The following is a 15,406-nucleotide window of genomic DNA, read 5'->3' on the forward strand; positions in this document are numbered from 1 at the left end:
ACACGTGTATAAATAACGGCAGGTGTTAATCTTATTTTCTCCTCGAGGAAAATGCATCCGGACAAAAAAAAGCATAATTCCGTTCTTTCTACCTGGATTAATCACCGTCGCATCCCCTAAGATAAAAAAATCCTCGAAACCGCATATGAACACGTGTGTGTTTCCTTTGAGCACACGCCAGACTCCTCTCGCGTGCTCTCTCTCTCTATCAAAACATGATCCGGCGCGACGTGTGCCGTTATTTATCTCTCTTTGCCGCCGTTGAGTTTCCTTCTTTCGCTGAGATGTAAGTCTCCTGCATTTCACCTTTCCATTGGTGATCCTTTTTTTCACTCTTCGTCAAAGTTTGTTGAGGAAGTTACGGTTTATTTTGGGTTACTCTTAAATGGCCAAAATAATAGAATTGTGGAGTAAATTCATTTTACTCATCTACACTGACTTCACTGTAATTGGGATTGATAATATAATAATGTTTTGACAAGCAGACATTTTAGATTCATAATTTTGTTGTTTTCAGATTACGAGCATTCTGCTGGTGTAAAAATTCCAGTATATTTCCGAAGTAACCTTTCAACAGGACGTAACATTGCCTGGTTTTTTTAATCGAAATATTATTACGAATTTTAAATACAGTCCAGACTCGATTATCTGAAGTACTTATTTCGGATAATTGAATCTCGATTTTTTTTTCTTTTGGACACGTTAAGCTCAAATATATACTCTGGAAGTGCTTAAAAGTGACCTCGAAGTTTTTCATTCAAGATGGACGCTAATATTACGATGATGAAAGTGGGCAAAATTGGGTGGTCGACTCTCTGGTTGTCAATATCCAAGGGACCGTCGAGGAAGAGAATCATCAGTTTACAGAACGATGCAAAATGATGACTCGATTGAAAATATTTTTTTCTTGAAACCCAGCTATGGGAGAGAATCATGGCAACGTCCATCAAACAAAAACAAACTAATGTCAAACACCCTTCAAAGCTTCGTTTCGCCAAGAAAAATGTCTATGCAAGCCATGAGAAAGTAAAATTATTGACAACCGGAAGAGATTTTTAAAGCAAACAGAATCCAAGGGACCGTCGAGGAAGAGATCCTTCAAGCAAGGGGAAATATCGAGGAATGAAGTTAATTGAAGTATGCAGATTGAAGGGACTGAAGAATTAATCGATAGATGGAGAATTATTGATATCGAGAAGATCGACAGCCAGAGAGTCGACTGTAAAAAATATATAAAAACACGAAAAAACCTGTTTTTCCTTGATTCGATTATCAGAAGTTTTTTTAATCTTCGGATAATCGACTCTGTTATACAGTAAGGATTTCGATAAAAGTTTAGTTAACTTTTATTTAGAAGCAATTCTCTGTTATCGAACCATAATAAGGTTATTTTTAGCAACCTTTTACATCAAATACCGTCATCTGGGGTGAATCGGGACCACGTATGAATAAGTACAACTTTGTTTAAAACACTTAAAAGCTTCAAACATGGAAATTGATGTAGCATTTTTTCCAAACGAAATCACAAAAAAAAAAATCAAAATATTGTGCCAGAATATGTCGAAAACAGCTGTCCTAATTCACCCCAGACGTCGGTATATGATGTGATATTGCAATTAAAAAGTTCCATACGTAAAATATTTTAACAATTAACAAAAAGTCTAAAATAATTTCTAGAAAAAATAAAAAAAATCCTATGACTTCATCCTATAAACATCAATACTTCTAAGGCAATAAATTCTAAAACAAAAAATAAATCCAAAATTATGAAATTTATGTTTGATTACTTTGAAGGCACACAGTAAAATAATGTGTAAATTTAGTGCAAAATTGGAAGCTTAAATATGTCTTCATTTATAATGTAATATTACATCGATTTAGACTGAAACTAAAAACAAGTTAAATTTACACATTTTTAGAAGTAAATTACACATTTGACATGAAGAGATTCACATATCAAACATTACCATACCATGAACATTAAGATCTTAATCCTACAGTAATTTGGAACCCCGCGTTGAACTTGAAGTCCTGCACGAGCGGGGTTCCAAATGAATTTGTACTTAAGATTACAATTGATTTTGATTATTAAGATGATTAAACAGTAAAGCTTTATTCTTGAAACGTTGATTGCAAAAACAAATTATGTCAATCGGAAAAATTTAACTAAATTTTATGATATTACAAGAAAAATGTGTTGTGGAATAGCACTTATTTCCATCGGGCACCTAATGTTGGCATATTAGCATTTGCAATAAGTTTCTGTTAAATTTTTTTACAAAATTATTTTTTTCAATAGTGAAAATCTGTAAATTGCATAGAAATAGGATCCAAACAGGATATTTTTTCCTTTTTTACATTTTGAAACATTTAAAGAGTTATCATGAAAGAATTTTTTATTCAGAAGGTAAATAATTTTGTTTTTATAATATTTCAAAATGTTCTTCATTGATTTTTTCTGCATGTTTGGTTTTGCTTCAAAATATTTAATTTTTTTTTGTAAAATTCCAATGTACAGTATCGCAAAATTTCGAAAACCAATAATTGCAAATCATTTTGACTGGTGTGTAATGCATTTTAAAACACTTTTTCACCCAAATGTTAAAATCATTGCCCTTCGACGTTTGCCAGAGTCGAGGAACTAATTGCACACATCTTTTTTTTAGGGGGAGAGGGGGTAATATGCACCCCCGGGGCAAAATGCACCCCCTGCTTTTCTCGGTATTTGGAAGAATTTTCTGGGAAAAAAATCATAGAAATTGGAAGCTTAACATTGTAAAACCATGCTTGAGCGTCGTAATATAAAAACACCTTAAGTTACTTGCAAAACTTTAAAATGTTGTGTTTTCATCTAATTTTCATTAAACTTTCATTATAATTTTTGTACAATATAAAAAGCATTTATTGATATTGTAGGTAAGTGTTGAAATATATAGTTTTTGCCAGAATCTTCATTATTCTGTAGGTAGTTGAGCTAGAGCGTCCAATTTCCCGGGGTTACAAATTTCCCGGGAAACGGGAAATTTTCAACCAATTTCCCGGGAAATCCCGGGAATTCCCGGGAAATTGAAAATTTATTGAAAATTGTTTTGATCTTGATTCTGCTGCAATTAAGTTGTTTAGAACAGCGACTGAAAGGCTAAAACAAGTGTGAGGATCAATTAACAGCTTAACTGCAGGTCAAAAATCATAAAACTGCAAGAAAATGTTATTTTTTTCTTATTTTATATGTTCCAATAGTACAATAAATCAAAAAATAATTTCATTTATTTTTTAATCAAGGTAATTAGACAGTGAGTAGTGGAACAGCATCTTATTCCGTCGTACCTCTTATGTTGGCAAGTCAGCACTTTGACGTTCAATTACAACTCATTGAAGGCAATTTCAACTGAAATAGAGTGATAAATAGCTCAATAAGAAGTAAGCAAGCAAGTCACTTTTAAAAGTTTTGCAAAATTAGTTGTTTAAATAGAAAAAATAGCAAATTGGATGGAGTTAGGAGCGAGTGCTTAACCTGCGAAACCTACAAGAATTTCCCCTAAAATGAATCCATACTCCACAAACATACCCATTATTTTCTTGCCTCTGTGACCAGTAAAAGAGAGCGTGGTTTGATACAAAGAGTTGGAAAAAAAACATGCACAAATTATGTTTTTTTCATGACAAATAACTTTTCTAAAAAAGTCATAATGGTTTCAGTTCTTGGACAAAATGGCAAAGAAAAAATCAAACTTCTTTTGTTTGTTTACTTCAAACAACTCAATGTTTTCAAATATTTGGAATTAACATCATGTCACAATCAGTCTTACATTTTTTGATATTTAACCTTCTAACACCAATTGTTACACCAGTGCTCCATTTTTCTTTAACTACATATTGTAATTTCTTGTATACCAGGTATTAAACAAATTGAATTAATTTCTTTTGCACAAAACTATTTTAAAAATGTTAAGATACCAATTTGATTTTCAACTCATTAGATCATGGTAAACAAAAACGTAAAAATTCTCAATTAAATATATTTTTTTATGAAATAATTCCAAATATTCTTGAAGAAGCTTACTTAATTTTCCCGTAGCTTCAAAAATTAATATTCTCAGATATCAAAGTGTCTGATAATCTGATTAATTGTATATGAGCTATAAAATAAATTTAATTGAACAAAATCATCTTCTTTTATTTTTTTTCTGAGCATCGAAAAAAACGGTTCCAAAAAGTGTAGAAAATGTGTACTTTTGCTGAAATTTCGGGAATTCCCGGGAAATTTACAAATTTCCCGGGAAACGGGAAATATATTTTTTCTGGAAATCCCGGGAATTCCCGGGAAATTTTTTCCCGGGACGGGAAATTGGACGCTCTAAGTTGAGCCCAAAATCACAAAAAATGCATTTTTAATTAAGTTTTCTGCAAAAAACGTGGTCGGGGCAAAATGTACCGCTGTGAAGCTCCATTGTAAAAACAGCGGTGTCATCTAGTGGTGACTAGTGAAAACTGCTTTTGTTCAGTGCATTTTACCCCAAGGTGCATTTTGCCCCGTTTTTGTAGTGCATTTTGCCCCAATGTTGTGGTGCACATTGCCCCGCGTGGTTGTTTGAAATGTATCAATTTTTTTTTAGAAATTTGATATTTTCGAACAATTTTGAGATTTTTAATGACTTTTTTCTCATGGATGACGAAGAATAATAGTTGTATTAGAACATTGAACAAAATTCTTCCACAGTAATGCTATAATGGTTGAGAAATCACAGTATTCCTTTAGGGGGTGCATATTACCCCCTCTCCCCCTATATTTAGTTTAAAAGAAGAAAAAAATGTGTTGGACACTCAAGTGCCACAACTGCATCTTATAACTGTATTACATTGAAGGTTGATGTTTTTTAGTTCCCTCCTATCTTTTTTCTTAGCTCGAAAACGCAAAGACAACAAAAACAGAGTGAAAACAAGCTGTACGCTCAAACACCGGTTCTTGAATTGAGATTTCCAATCGAATCGACCCCGGGGCAACTGGTTTGGCATCACGTCGATGTCACCCCGGTGTGTGGCAATTAGGAAGATAGTGCAGATAGACGGGATTTGTACCGTCCCCTGGCTACAAGACGGCAGACGGTGACGAGCCAGGTGAAATAAATTTGTCTTATTTGAAGTTGTTTTTTAAGATTAAGAATTAATTAGGATGTTGTGTTTATATGAGTTCTCAATTTGTATGCATATTTTAGTTCATAGTTAAATCACGCGTTTATTTGAAAAGGGGCAATAAAATCGATTAACAGTTTCGCAGCAATGAAATCGGTTTTGTTCTCGCAAAATAAAGAACTCATCAATCGTCCTTCAAACGGTTCATTTTTTACCTGACCAGGCAAGGGGGGGCAAGTATCGACGTAAAAACTTCAATCTACTTAACATAAAATTTTAATATCGTAAATTAGCATCCAAAGTCGTCACTCCGGTGGTGGTGTTGAGGTGGAGCATTCCGAAATAAGGTGGAAATGAGGAAAGCATTCAAACAGGGGATCCTTTTCGCCCCCACCAAGTGGACGCGACACTCCAAGCGCAGGGATTTTCCACCCCGGTTTTTCCGTTCATTTTCCGATTGGTCGCCGCCGCCGGCACCAAAGGCAAGAGTCAAACAGAGAACGCGCTAGAAAAAATAAAAATATTTCAAAGGAAATCGAACTCGCTTTGATTGGCTATTAAAAAAGTTTTGTAATTTAACTTTGTCTTTAAATGTCTGGTCTGCTATAAAGAGGCAGGGGAGGTGCGGAAGGCCACCCACTTCTCCCAGCATCATTTCAAACTCTCCTCTCCAAAATGGTCCACAGGTTGTGTGGGGGTAAAATGCGGGGTAGGCAAGCAACCCATCCGAAGCCGACGTCGGAAACTTTCCTCCTTTCTTTCTCCAACGAGAATGGCCTCCTAGAAGTACCTACGCGTGTATTTTTTTTATCTTTTCAATTTTTAAGATTCTCATTGAACTTATTTTTCACTCAATCCTCAAACCATGGCCGAGCGGTCGTGGTGAGTTTATTGGTGTGAGCTTAGTCGGAAAATGAGAGGAAAAAACGCTGAGTTTGATCGTGGCGACCAAAGAGCAAACTTTTGGTTGCCTACGGGGACGGCGGTGGATGCAATTGTGATGTTTTCGGGAAAAAACCTTTAGTAACAAATAAAAAATGGAGGCTTATGCAAATTTATTGTAAAGTTTTTAAGTTTTTAAAAGTTTGTGCTAAACTTTTTTCTCAGTTTTCATGAAATGGGAAACTTTTTTTTAATTTCATAATTTTCTAAAAAGAAGCAAACAACTATAACATTGCTTTCAATGTCAAAAAATTAAACCTACGTGAAATTTTCTGAACTTTCTAATACAGGGTCATTACTTCAAATTTAAGACTAATATATGGAAAGGGCTTAAGTACAGTCATCCCACATATTCGGAACACCCACAAATTCGGAACACTTTTATGATAATTTGTCAATAGCATGCCAAAAGTAGCTTTTCTGTCGACCTTACTATTTTTAGAACCTTCATTTGGACATTATCTTGATATTTCACTAGTAAAAGTAGTACTTTTTGAACAAAAAAACTTCATTCCATGACTATTTTGTCCAGAGCAGCAAAACACTGCCTCCAAAATGGCCTGTTTCATAATTGTGGGATGTTATTAAGCCTCCCACAATTGTGGAACACCTGAATTTAACTGATATATTCACAAAAAAAGTTATCAAAGCATGTATAAAACATCACTAAGCTTGAGTTTCATTGGTTTCAGTGTGTGAAGTCATTATTTGGTAATAAATATGTACTCCTAGAGAGATCCAAAGTTTGTTTACATTCGTAAGAAAAAAGTGTTCCGAATTTGTGGATTTCAAGGGTCAAAGTAATTCTTCAAAAACTTTATATAAAAGTTAAAATTTGCAGATGTTCGATACAGCATTCGAAAGATCGCAAGAAAAGCTTTCAAATGAAGGTAAAAGCGAATCATTAAGTTTAATTATCGATTTGCTATGATTTTTTGAACATTGGCCGATCTGGAAACCGTTCCGAATATGTGGGATGACTGTAACAAAGTTTTGAATTAAAAAAAAATCTAAACTCCATTTCAACCGACTATAATGAAAAATAGTTCAAAGTTCAAAAAATCTAGCCTAAAATATGAAAAAGTCATATGAAAACATCAAATGCCGTTTCGACGGTGTCTGGACCAAAAAGCCTTTATCTAGAAATATTGTTATTGGATTCCTCGGGAAATTTCACGTTACATACTCAAAAATGGGCGATGTTCATCAACCGGATTCTGAGATGTGAATTTTTGCAAATATATTCTGGGTTTTCAACGTGCTACGCGCAAGATGGAGAGCATGATAAAAGCTGGGAAAATCTTTTTTTTTACTTAAACTGAGACTGTTTTGTTGTTTGACACCAGTGCGTGTAAAAAGTTTCATGTGGTTTCACTGAAAAAAACAACTCGTTGTTTGTTTTCCAGAATAGTTTTATTAAATTCGACTCTTTTTTCAATGTCGTCTTATTTAATTAACTCGTTTTAATAAGACTGTTGCTAAAAAATATCATCTTTTTTGAACTTGTTGCATAAACTACTATTTAAGACGTAAAATTTATTATAAAAAAAAACCAACAAAAATATACTAATTAAACTGATTTAAATTTTTGATTTCTCAACAAAAAACTCCCACACAAATTTAATGTTATCCCTAACACTTGAAAACCTTTAATTAGGTTCTTTATATTAATTAATCTCTATATATAAATTTCGACGGTTTTGATTGAACGCGAATCAGTTGAATACGGATAAAGTGCCTAATAGAAAGTGGGGACACGAGAAACTGAGAACCCAGCGATTTTCTGTCAAAAAATTGAGCACCTCCAAGATCTTACACATAAGGTGCTTACAATCTCTTCTTCGTCCATAGGATTTGTCAAAAAATGAACACCTTCTATTTAAACGCTTGGTAAATTTTGAGTGACCAACTGTGAGTGGCTTTGCATTTTGAGTGCCTTGTCCCCACTTTCTATTAGGCACTTTAGAATACGGAGCATCGGATCGAGGTACTCAGTGTTGCAAATGAGTGATAAAAAAAGCTATCACCAAAAACATCCGAGAGTATAGCGGCCGTTACTGTAGCTTGTGAGATCTTTTCTTGTGTCTCGTGATTCTCAGCGATGGCATTCTCTCTCTATCACTCCTTCCCATTTCATCGACTATGCGCTCTCACCACTGAGTCTCTCAATCTCTCCGAAAACTGCAATGAGAGAACGCGAGATGGCGATTAGGAACCGACCACGCATGACGTCCCGTTAAACTGCGTTTGCGAAATTGTTTTTGTGGCGGCTTTTGTGGTTAAACGCTGTTGTGGTAGGATGATCGTGGAAGCGGGAATGAGAGCGAAAAGGAAAATGTCAATCGCGAGTGTGTAAACATGAAAACGTGTTCGGCTATGTTCGGCGCTGAGAGTTTCAATAAGGAGGGAAGAGCACTTGTTTTTGAGGCATGAATATTCATGCGAGATAATTGTAGTTGCTGAGAGCTGATATTTTGCTATTTTAACAACCCTGGAGGTGCTCTTTGTTGTGTGAGTTCGTATAAGTTCAAGTAAGGTTCTTACGCCAAAAAGTGACAACTTTGGCCACTCTGGAACCGATTCCGGGAAATCTGCAGATTGTATGGGAAAAGTTACGTATAAACAAATTTTGATCACAGGAGGCCGAATAAGCATCAAAGTTAAAACGTCAACGAACGACAAAATTCAGAGCGAAGTTTGTCGGGTAAGGATTGTCATTTATAAATTTTTACTTCTAAAAATTGGAGTGTCACAAAAATAAATTTCAAGTTGAAAATAATGATTTTTTAATAAGATTTATAGATGTACAATATTTTTTAAAACTTAAATTTTCGAGGGAGATTCTAGTTGAAAAGTAGTTATTGTAGTAGTTCAATAACTTTTTTTGTGTGTTTAAAAATTGCATTTACGGCATCAGTTTGAGTTTTCAATAAGGAGGGAAGAGCACTTGTTTTTGAGGCATGAATATTCATGCGAGATAATTGTAGTTGCTGAGAGCTGATATTTTGCTATTTTAACAACCCTGGAGGTGCTCTTTGTTGTGTGAGTTCGTATAAGTCCAAGTAAGCTTCTTACGCCAAAAAGTGACAACTTTGGCCACTCTGGAACCGATTCCGGGAAATCTGCAGATTGTATGGGAAAAGTTACGTATAAACAAATTTTGATCACAGGAGGCCGAATAAGCATCAAAGTTAAAACGTCAACGAACGACAAAATTCAGAGCGAAGTTTGTCGGGTAAGGATTGTCATTTATAAATTTTTACTTCTAAAAATTGGAGTGTCACAAAAATAAATTTCAAGTTGAAAATAATGATTTTTTAATAAGATTTATAGATGTACAATATTTTTTAAAACTTAAATTTTCGAGGGAGATTCTAGTTGAAAAGTAGTTATTGTAGTAGTTCAATAACTTTTTTTGTGTGTTTAAAAATTGCATTTACGGCATCAGTTTTACTCAAAATAATATTTTAGATAAAATGCTTTTAAATTATAGTATCTCTCAGTCCAAGAATACAGTGTGAAATATTTTCTTAAAAACTTACTTCTTTAAAGCAATCTAAGAATTTGTATATTTTCATCTTTAACTAATACCCCGCACTTTGGCGTCCAACTTTACATCAAAGTATTTCCAGAGAGCCAAGCCTCCTACCACGCTCGCGCGTTCGGCTCAAACTGTCTGCTCTAGTCATTTAATATAAGTTGAAATGAAATCGCAGAAAATTAAAAGGAAAATTTTTCCCTTTCTTTTATGATGATTTTTTTCTTCATCTCTTCTCTCTTTCTTCGCAGTTGTTTGAATGTTCTTACAACACTCACACCAACTTGCTCGCTTTATTCCAAGAGTTTTCTTTTTTTGCGCGCTTGAGCGCTTATTTTTAATTTTTCCCTACTTTTCCGAGATTTGTTTTCCTTTCACTCGGCGGCAGCAACTTTGGTACAACCAACTGGCCACGCGGACGTCCCCCCCACCCAACCAACTTGATTCGTCCGCGGGGTCCGAAAAGTACTCTGTCCCTCGCCACCACCCTTTCCCCCGGAAGTTGAGCAAAAACGAACCACTTTGAAATTCAAAGTGAAAGAAAGAAAAAAAAATCTGGAAATAAGAAAGAAGAGCTTTTCTCAATTTGCTGGAAGCAAATAAATTGAGAAACGAAGAAGAAGAAAAAAAATCAGAAAAGGCTCTCGAGCGAAAGAATTAAAAAACAAGCGATCAAAGTGCAAAACATTTGATAATGAGCTCTTCTGAGTGGTTGGGAGGGGTTGGGGGTGGCACTTGATGAGCGGAGGAGGCTTTGGCCCCATGGAAACGGTCACTATGGTGGTGGACCAGACTGCAGCAAAAGGCGCGGGACTAGCCTAGAGGAAGTTTGAAGAACCAACAGGAAAAAAAGAAGCAGGAGGAAGGAAGGAAAAGCTTTCAATTAGTTGAGAGATGTTTCTCGTTTGGAGCCACTTCTTGCAGCGCGGGCCCCAACACAAATTTGCTTCAATTGCTCAAGGATTGCAATTGGATTAATTGAGTGGAGATTTTGGAGTGTGGGGCCGAGCCGATTGGGCGAAAATTTTGCATTTCAGAGGAATACAATTACTTGAGAGGATTTTTTTTCTACATTTATATGAAATTGAAAAATCCTGAGAGAGAAAAAGTTCGCTCAAACCTTTACTGTATTTAAAAAAATGTCATTCTATTTCAAAGCTACAAAGTTAATTTTGCAGTTCCTGAAAACGGAAGTACTTGATACCTGGATAAATTAGGAAAAAAATAGAAATTGTTTAATTTTTGATTTAATTAATTTAATTTTAAGCAGATTTCTGAGCAAATATCAAAAACTCAAATGATTATTTCTTGATGTGAAACCAATTCAAAAAAAAAGTTATTCAGCAAAAACAAAAATAACATTTATATTTATAAAAAGCGAAACATTCGTTCGGGCATTGAGCAAAAAATTTGCTAATCTGGACTTGCTGTGATAAAATTTAATTCCCAGCTATCATTTTGGCCTACACGATTTTGTTATAATTTAGATAATCATCTCAATCTTTCCGCAAAAAATAAGGTGCTATCATGCTCCTGTCAAAGGATACTGCGTGCTAACTACTCGAAAACGCATTTTTTTGCATTTTTTTTTTAAAATAGGTTGAAATCTGACTCTGAATCTGAGTTTAAAATGATTTCGACTGAAATACGCTCCGTCTTAAATATTTTAACCAAAAATTTGCTTTATTCGCCTTCAAAGCACTTGTTTTCCAAAATGATGGCTGGGAAATTTTTCCCAGAAAAATCTTCTTTTTTCAAGTAAAACTTTGTAAGTACTCTTTCTCTCTGACAAAAAGGTTATTTAGCTTGGTGCTTTTGTTCATATAAATTTTCAAAAAAAAATTGACGGCTAGTTGCACAGTTCAAAATTTGATATCTTACTAAAAGTTTTTTAAATCGATTTTGGGCCAAGTTTTTTTTTAAATAATGATGAAAAGTGTTCAGGAAAAATAGCTACCCTCGTTCAAATGTATTTTTTTTGCTTAAATTAAAAAAAAAATGAAATTTTATTGCATTCGATAGCGAACATCAATTTTTTTTATTTTTCATTTTTGAAAACATACATTGGTATAGTGCTATAATTCTTTAATGAAGTCAAAAACAAAAAAAAAAGACTTAATTTTCAGATATTTAAAAAAAATCTACAGCTTGTTCGATAAAGGGCAGGATATATATAAGTGAAATTTTATAAAGAAAGCATATTAAAAATACGTTTAGGGGCCATAAGCCACGTGGAAACATTTTTTGAAATTTCAGATGCTCTCCTCCCTTGTGGAAAAAATCTTTTTGTATTGGCTTGAGCATTCACAAAAAACCTTACAGAAATTATATTTGTTGGTCTGATTTAGTCAGAAAAACTATTTTTAAAAGATTTTGAATTTAATAATATTATTAAAAATAAATGTTAACCAATGCACAGTGGGCGAAATGGAACCCAAAATCGGACTTAATTGAACGCGGCTGTTTCCCTGGTATGAAAAATAGGATTTCTGATGTAAAAAAATCCGGAAAATCGATTGGTGATGGTTTTATCCACCGCACGAAACGGCAAAGGGTCCATTTTGCCCCAATTCCCAATTTTTTACATTTTTCTTTAAAATCGGTCTGTATTTAGAGCGGAGGCTTTATGCGGCCATCCAAAATGCACTTAACTTATGTGAAAATGTCCGAGGAATCCAGTAAAAATAACCACATGCACCGCAAAAATCATCTAGGGTCAATTTAAAGCCAATTCCGCTATAAAAGCATTTTTTGCCGTTTTCCTATGTTAGGTCAGATTTTAAAAATCTGAAAATATTTTTATTGTAAAGATTAGACAATTTTACATAAGATTGACGATTTGCACTTGATAGTTCGAAACATTTATATTGATATAGAAATTAAACTAAATAAAAAAAATTAAGAATCAGTTTTGGGCCAATTTTCCCAAACGCAGAATAAACTGCCTTTTACATATTTTTTATTTATATCAACATAAGTGTTTCAAACTATCAAGAGCAAATCGTAATTCTTGTGTAAAATTGTCTGATCTTTACGATAAAAATATTTTCAGATTTATTAAATCTGACCTAACATTTAAAAACGGCCAAAAATGCTTTTATAGCGGAATTGGGGTTAAATGGAACCTTTGCCGTTTCGTGCGGTGGATAAAACCATCACCAATCGATTTCCCGGAATTTTTACATAAGAAACACTATTTTTCAACCAGGGAAGCAGCCGCGTTCAATTAAGTCAGATTTTGGGTTCCATTTCGCCCACTGTGCAATGCACCTTTGCCCCGCTAAGGCTGGTACAAATATTTTTAAAAGTTTTTGTCACCCCCCCCCCCCCCCCCTTCAAAATTGGCCCGAAAAAAAATATTTTTACAATAAACTTCAAAATTTCAATGAAAATTCAAGGGCAACCAACTGAAATCAAATTAAAACACATTCTCCTGCGTCTAAAATCATTTTTAGCATGTTTGGGTTTATTAAAAAATCTTAATATTTTTTGAAAATTTTCGATGCAAAATCTTTTTTTTCGATACAATTTTTGTTTTTGTCAGATCTTAGATTTTTGAAAACTAATGATTGCAAAACAACTGAACTAGTGTAAAATGCATTTTAAAACACTTTTTTCATTTAAATGCGAAGACTATGGCTTGTTATTAAAATTTTTATATTTTTTTTATTTTTTTGCCCCCCCCCCCCCCAGCCAGGGCCGAGGGACAAAAACTTTTTTAAATATTTGCATCGGCCTAATGGCTTTTTGGGAAAATCAATCTTGAAAAATAAATAGAAGAAGAATTTCAAAAAGTCCTTAGGGTCAATACAAATATTTTTCAAAGTTTTTGTCCCTCGGCTCCAGCCGAGGTCGAGGCCGTTGCGATGCTAACGTCGAAAATTATCTAAAAAATTCAAAATATTTTTAAATCAATCCAAACATGCAAAAATAATTCTAAACCGAGGGAAATGCATTTCAGATTCATTTCAGCTGATTAATTTTGTTTGCTTCCTTATTTTGTTGGGCCAACTTTGAATGTTAGAAGGCTCAAAGTGGGGAAATAAACCAGTTTGCTCCTATTGAAACATCATTCTTAGATACATCAACAAAAGATAGCTGTTTGCTAACTTTTATTTGAGTTATTTATTATATGAAATATTTAAAAAAAACTTTACAGAAGCCGTATTTCATGGTAAAAGTTCTGATAAGCCGAAAATAGAAATGAGCCGAGAAAAGTTATATTTCCCATATTTTATGTTTCGCAGGTTTTTATAATACTTCTCAAATTATAATTCTGCCGATTCTACCCAAATTTATTTGAATTTAAGTTCACTTGCATGCCTCTTTAAGCAGCACAGTCCGGAGCTTCCCGGCACTCACAGCAGCAGCAACCGCGTTTGCGTTCCTTCTTTCCCTCCATCGCGCCGTACCCTCCGTCCTTGTCCTTTCCGATGGCCTCCAGCCGCTGCACACAGTCCCCTATGTGGCCCGGCTTGAGCCCCTCGATCGTCAGCATCGCGAACCTCAGGTGGCAATAGTTCAGGTAGGTCACTCCGTCCGACCCGCAGAACGGCTGCAGAATCGGTGGACACTTGCCCTCGGCGATCTGGTCCCGCTTGCAGAAGCCCTCGTACGCCAGGGTGGCCTTGTTGACCGATCCCACGCAGAGCAGGGTGCACGGATTTTGGTACGTCTTCTCGTCGGAACCGCACACCGGATGGAACAGGTTCTCGCAGCTGCCGATGCACTGTTCCAGCTCGCCGCGGAGATTCGCCGGGAAGATCCACGGATCGCGGACCGAGGCCATCGGCAGAAAGATCGGTTCGTGCGGACAGCGGCCATAGCTGGCAAATTGCAGGTTCGGGACGGAGACCGCCATGCAGTCCATGCTGTGCCGGTTGAAGTAGCTGAATCCATCGGTTCCGCACACCGGGTCGTACTTGCTGTGTAGGGCCTTTGGGTTGTACGTCGCGGCGATGCAGGTGCTGAACGAGTTGAACTGCTCGTTGGTGACCTCGTACATTGGCGGCATGATCATGTAGTTTGCGGAACTGAGGTTGATGATGCAGAGCAGCAGTACGGTTATTTGGAACGATAACATCTTGTTGTTTGTTCTGGTTGAACTTAGTCGTACAAGGAGTGCAGCTATACTGAAGTTTTGACGATCAGTGGCAGTCATTTTATGAACTTTTTAGTTACTAATGAACAGCTGTTTTGCACATTTTATTACTCTAAGTAAATTACCCAGATTATAAACTATGCATTCGCAATAAACTAGTTTGAATGAAAAACAAACGGTTGAACTCAACCCTTCTGTACGGTCCATGTCTAAAGTACCGTAAAACGGGGTGACTTTGATAGCCGGGGTGACTTTGAAAGGTTTGCGATTTTCCGCAAAATGAAGAGTACAATTAAAATACGTAAGGAATGGTTCAGAAACATACTGACCGTGGTAGAGAAGTGTTCAAAGTACCTCATGAAGAACTTTTCATAAATTTTTGAAAAGTTTATAAAGTTAGTTTACTATAGTTAACAAAATGTGGATGAAAGTCATTATTTTAAACTTCTCAAAGTGTCATGACTTTCTCAATGAACATGATTTTTAATCAAAAAACGGAATGCATTTTCGGATTCTTTGGACAATTTTCTCTAGGAGAAGGTTAAATAAGTTTGTAAATAATAAATAATATGTGTTTTTGAAACACAATTAAAAAAAATCTACAAATTTATAGGCATATTCAGTTGAACAAATTTCATGTAAAATGTGAAAACTAGTGAATCGTGCTTCGAAATCAGTTTAAAATGCAATAT

The 15,406-nt window shown here is 35.2% G+C and overlaps 1 protein-coding gene across 1 annotated transcript; it reads right to left on the reverse strand.

Moving 5' to 3' along the window:
• Positions 1 to 13,795: 13,795 nt before the first annotated feature.
• On the reverse strand, positions 13,796 to 14,774 carry LOC120420293 (serine protease inhibitor dipetalogastin-like). Its single transcript, XM_039583292.2, has one exon. It carries the CDS (start codon positions 14,772 to 14,774, stop codon positions 13,941 to 13,943), a length of 834 nt encoding a protein of 277 aa, XP_039439226.1. The 3' UTR covers positions 13,796 to 13,940.
• Positions 14,775 to 15,406: the final 632 nt, after the last annotated feature.

This window comes from Culex pipiens, chromosome 2, assembly GCF_016801865.2.
Source record: "Culex pipiens pallens isolate TS chromosome 2, TS_CPP_V2, whole genome shotgun sequence".
NCBI classification, from domain to species: domain Eukaryota; kingdom Metazoa; phylum Arthropoda; class Insecta; order Diptera; family Culicidae; genus Culex; species Culex pipiens.

Excerpts from the sequence above, each read along its gene's own strand:
- LOC120420293 (XM_039583292.2), bottom strand. The coding sequence starts at position 14,774 with ATGACTGCCACTGATCGTCAAAACTTCAGTATAGCTGCACTCCTTGTA.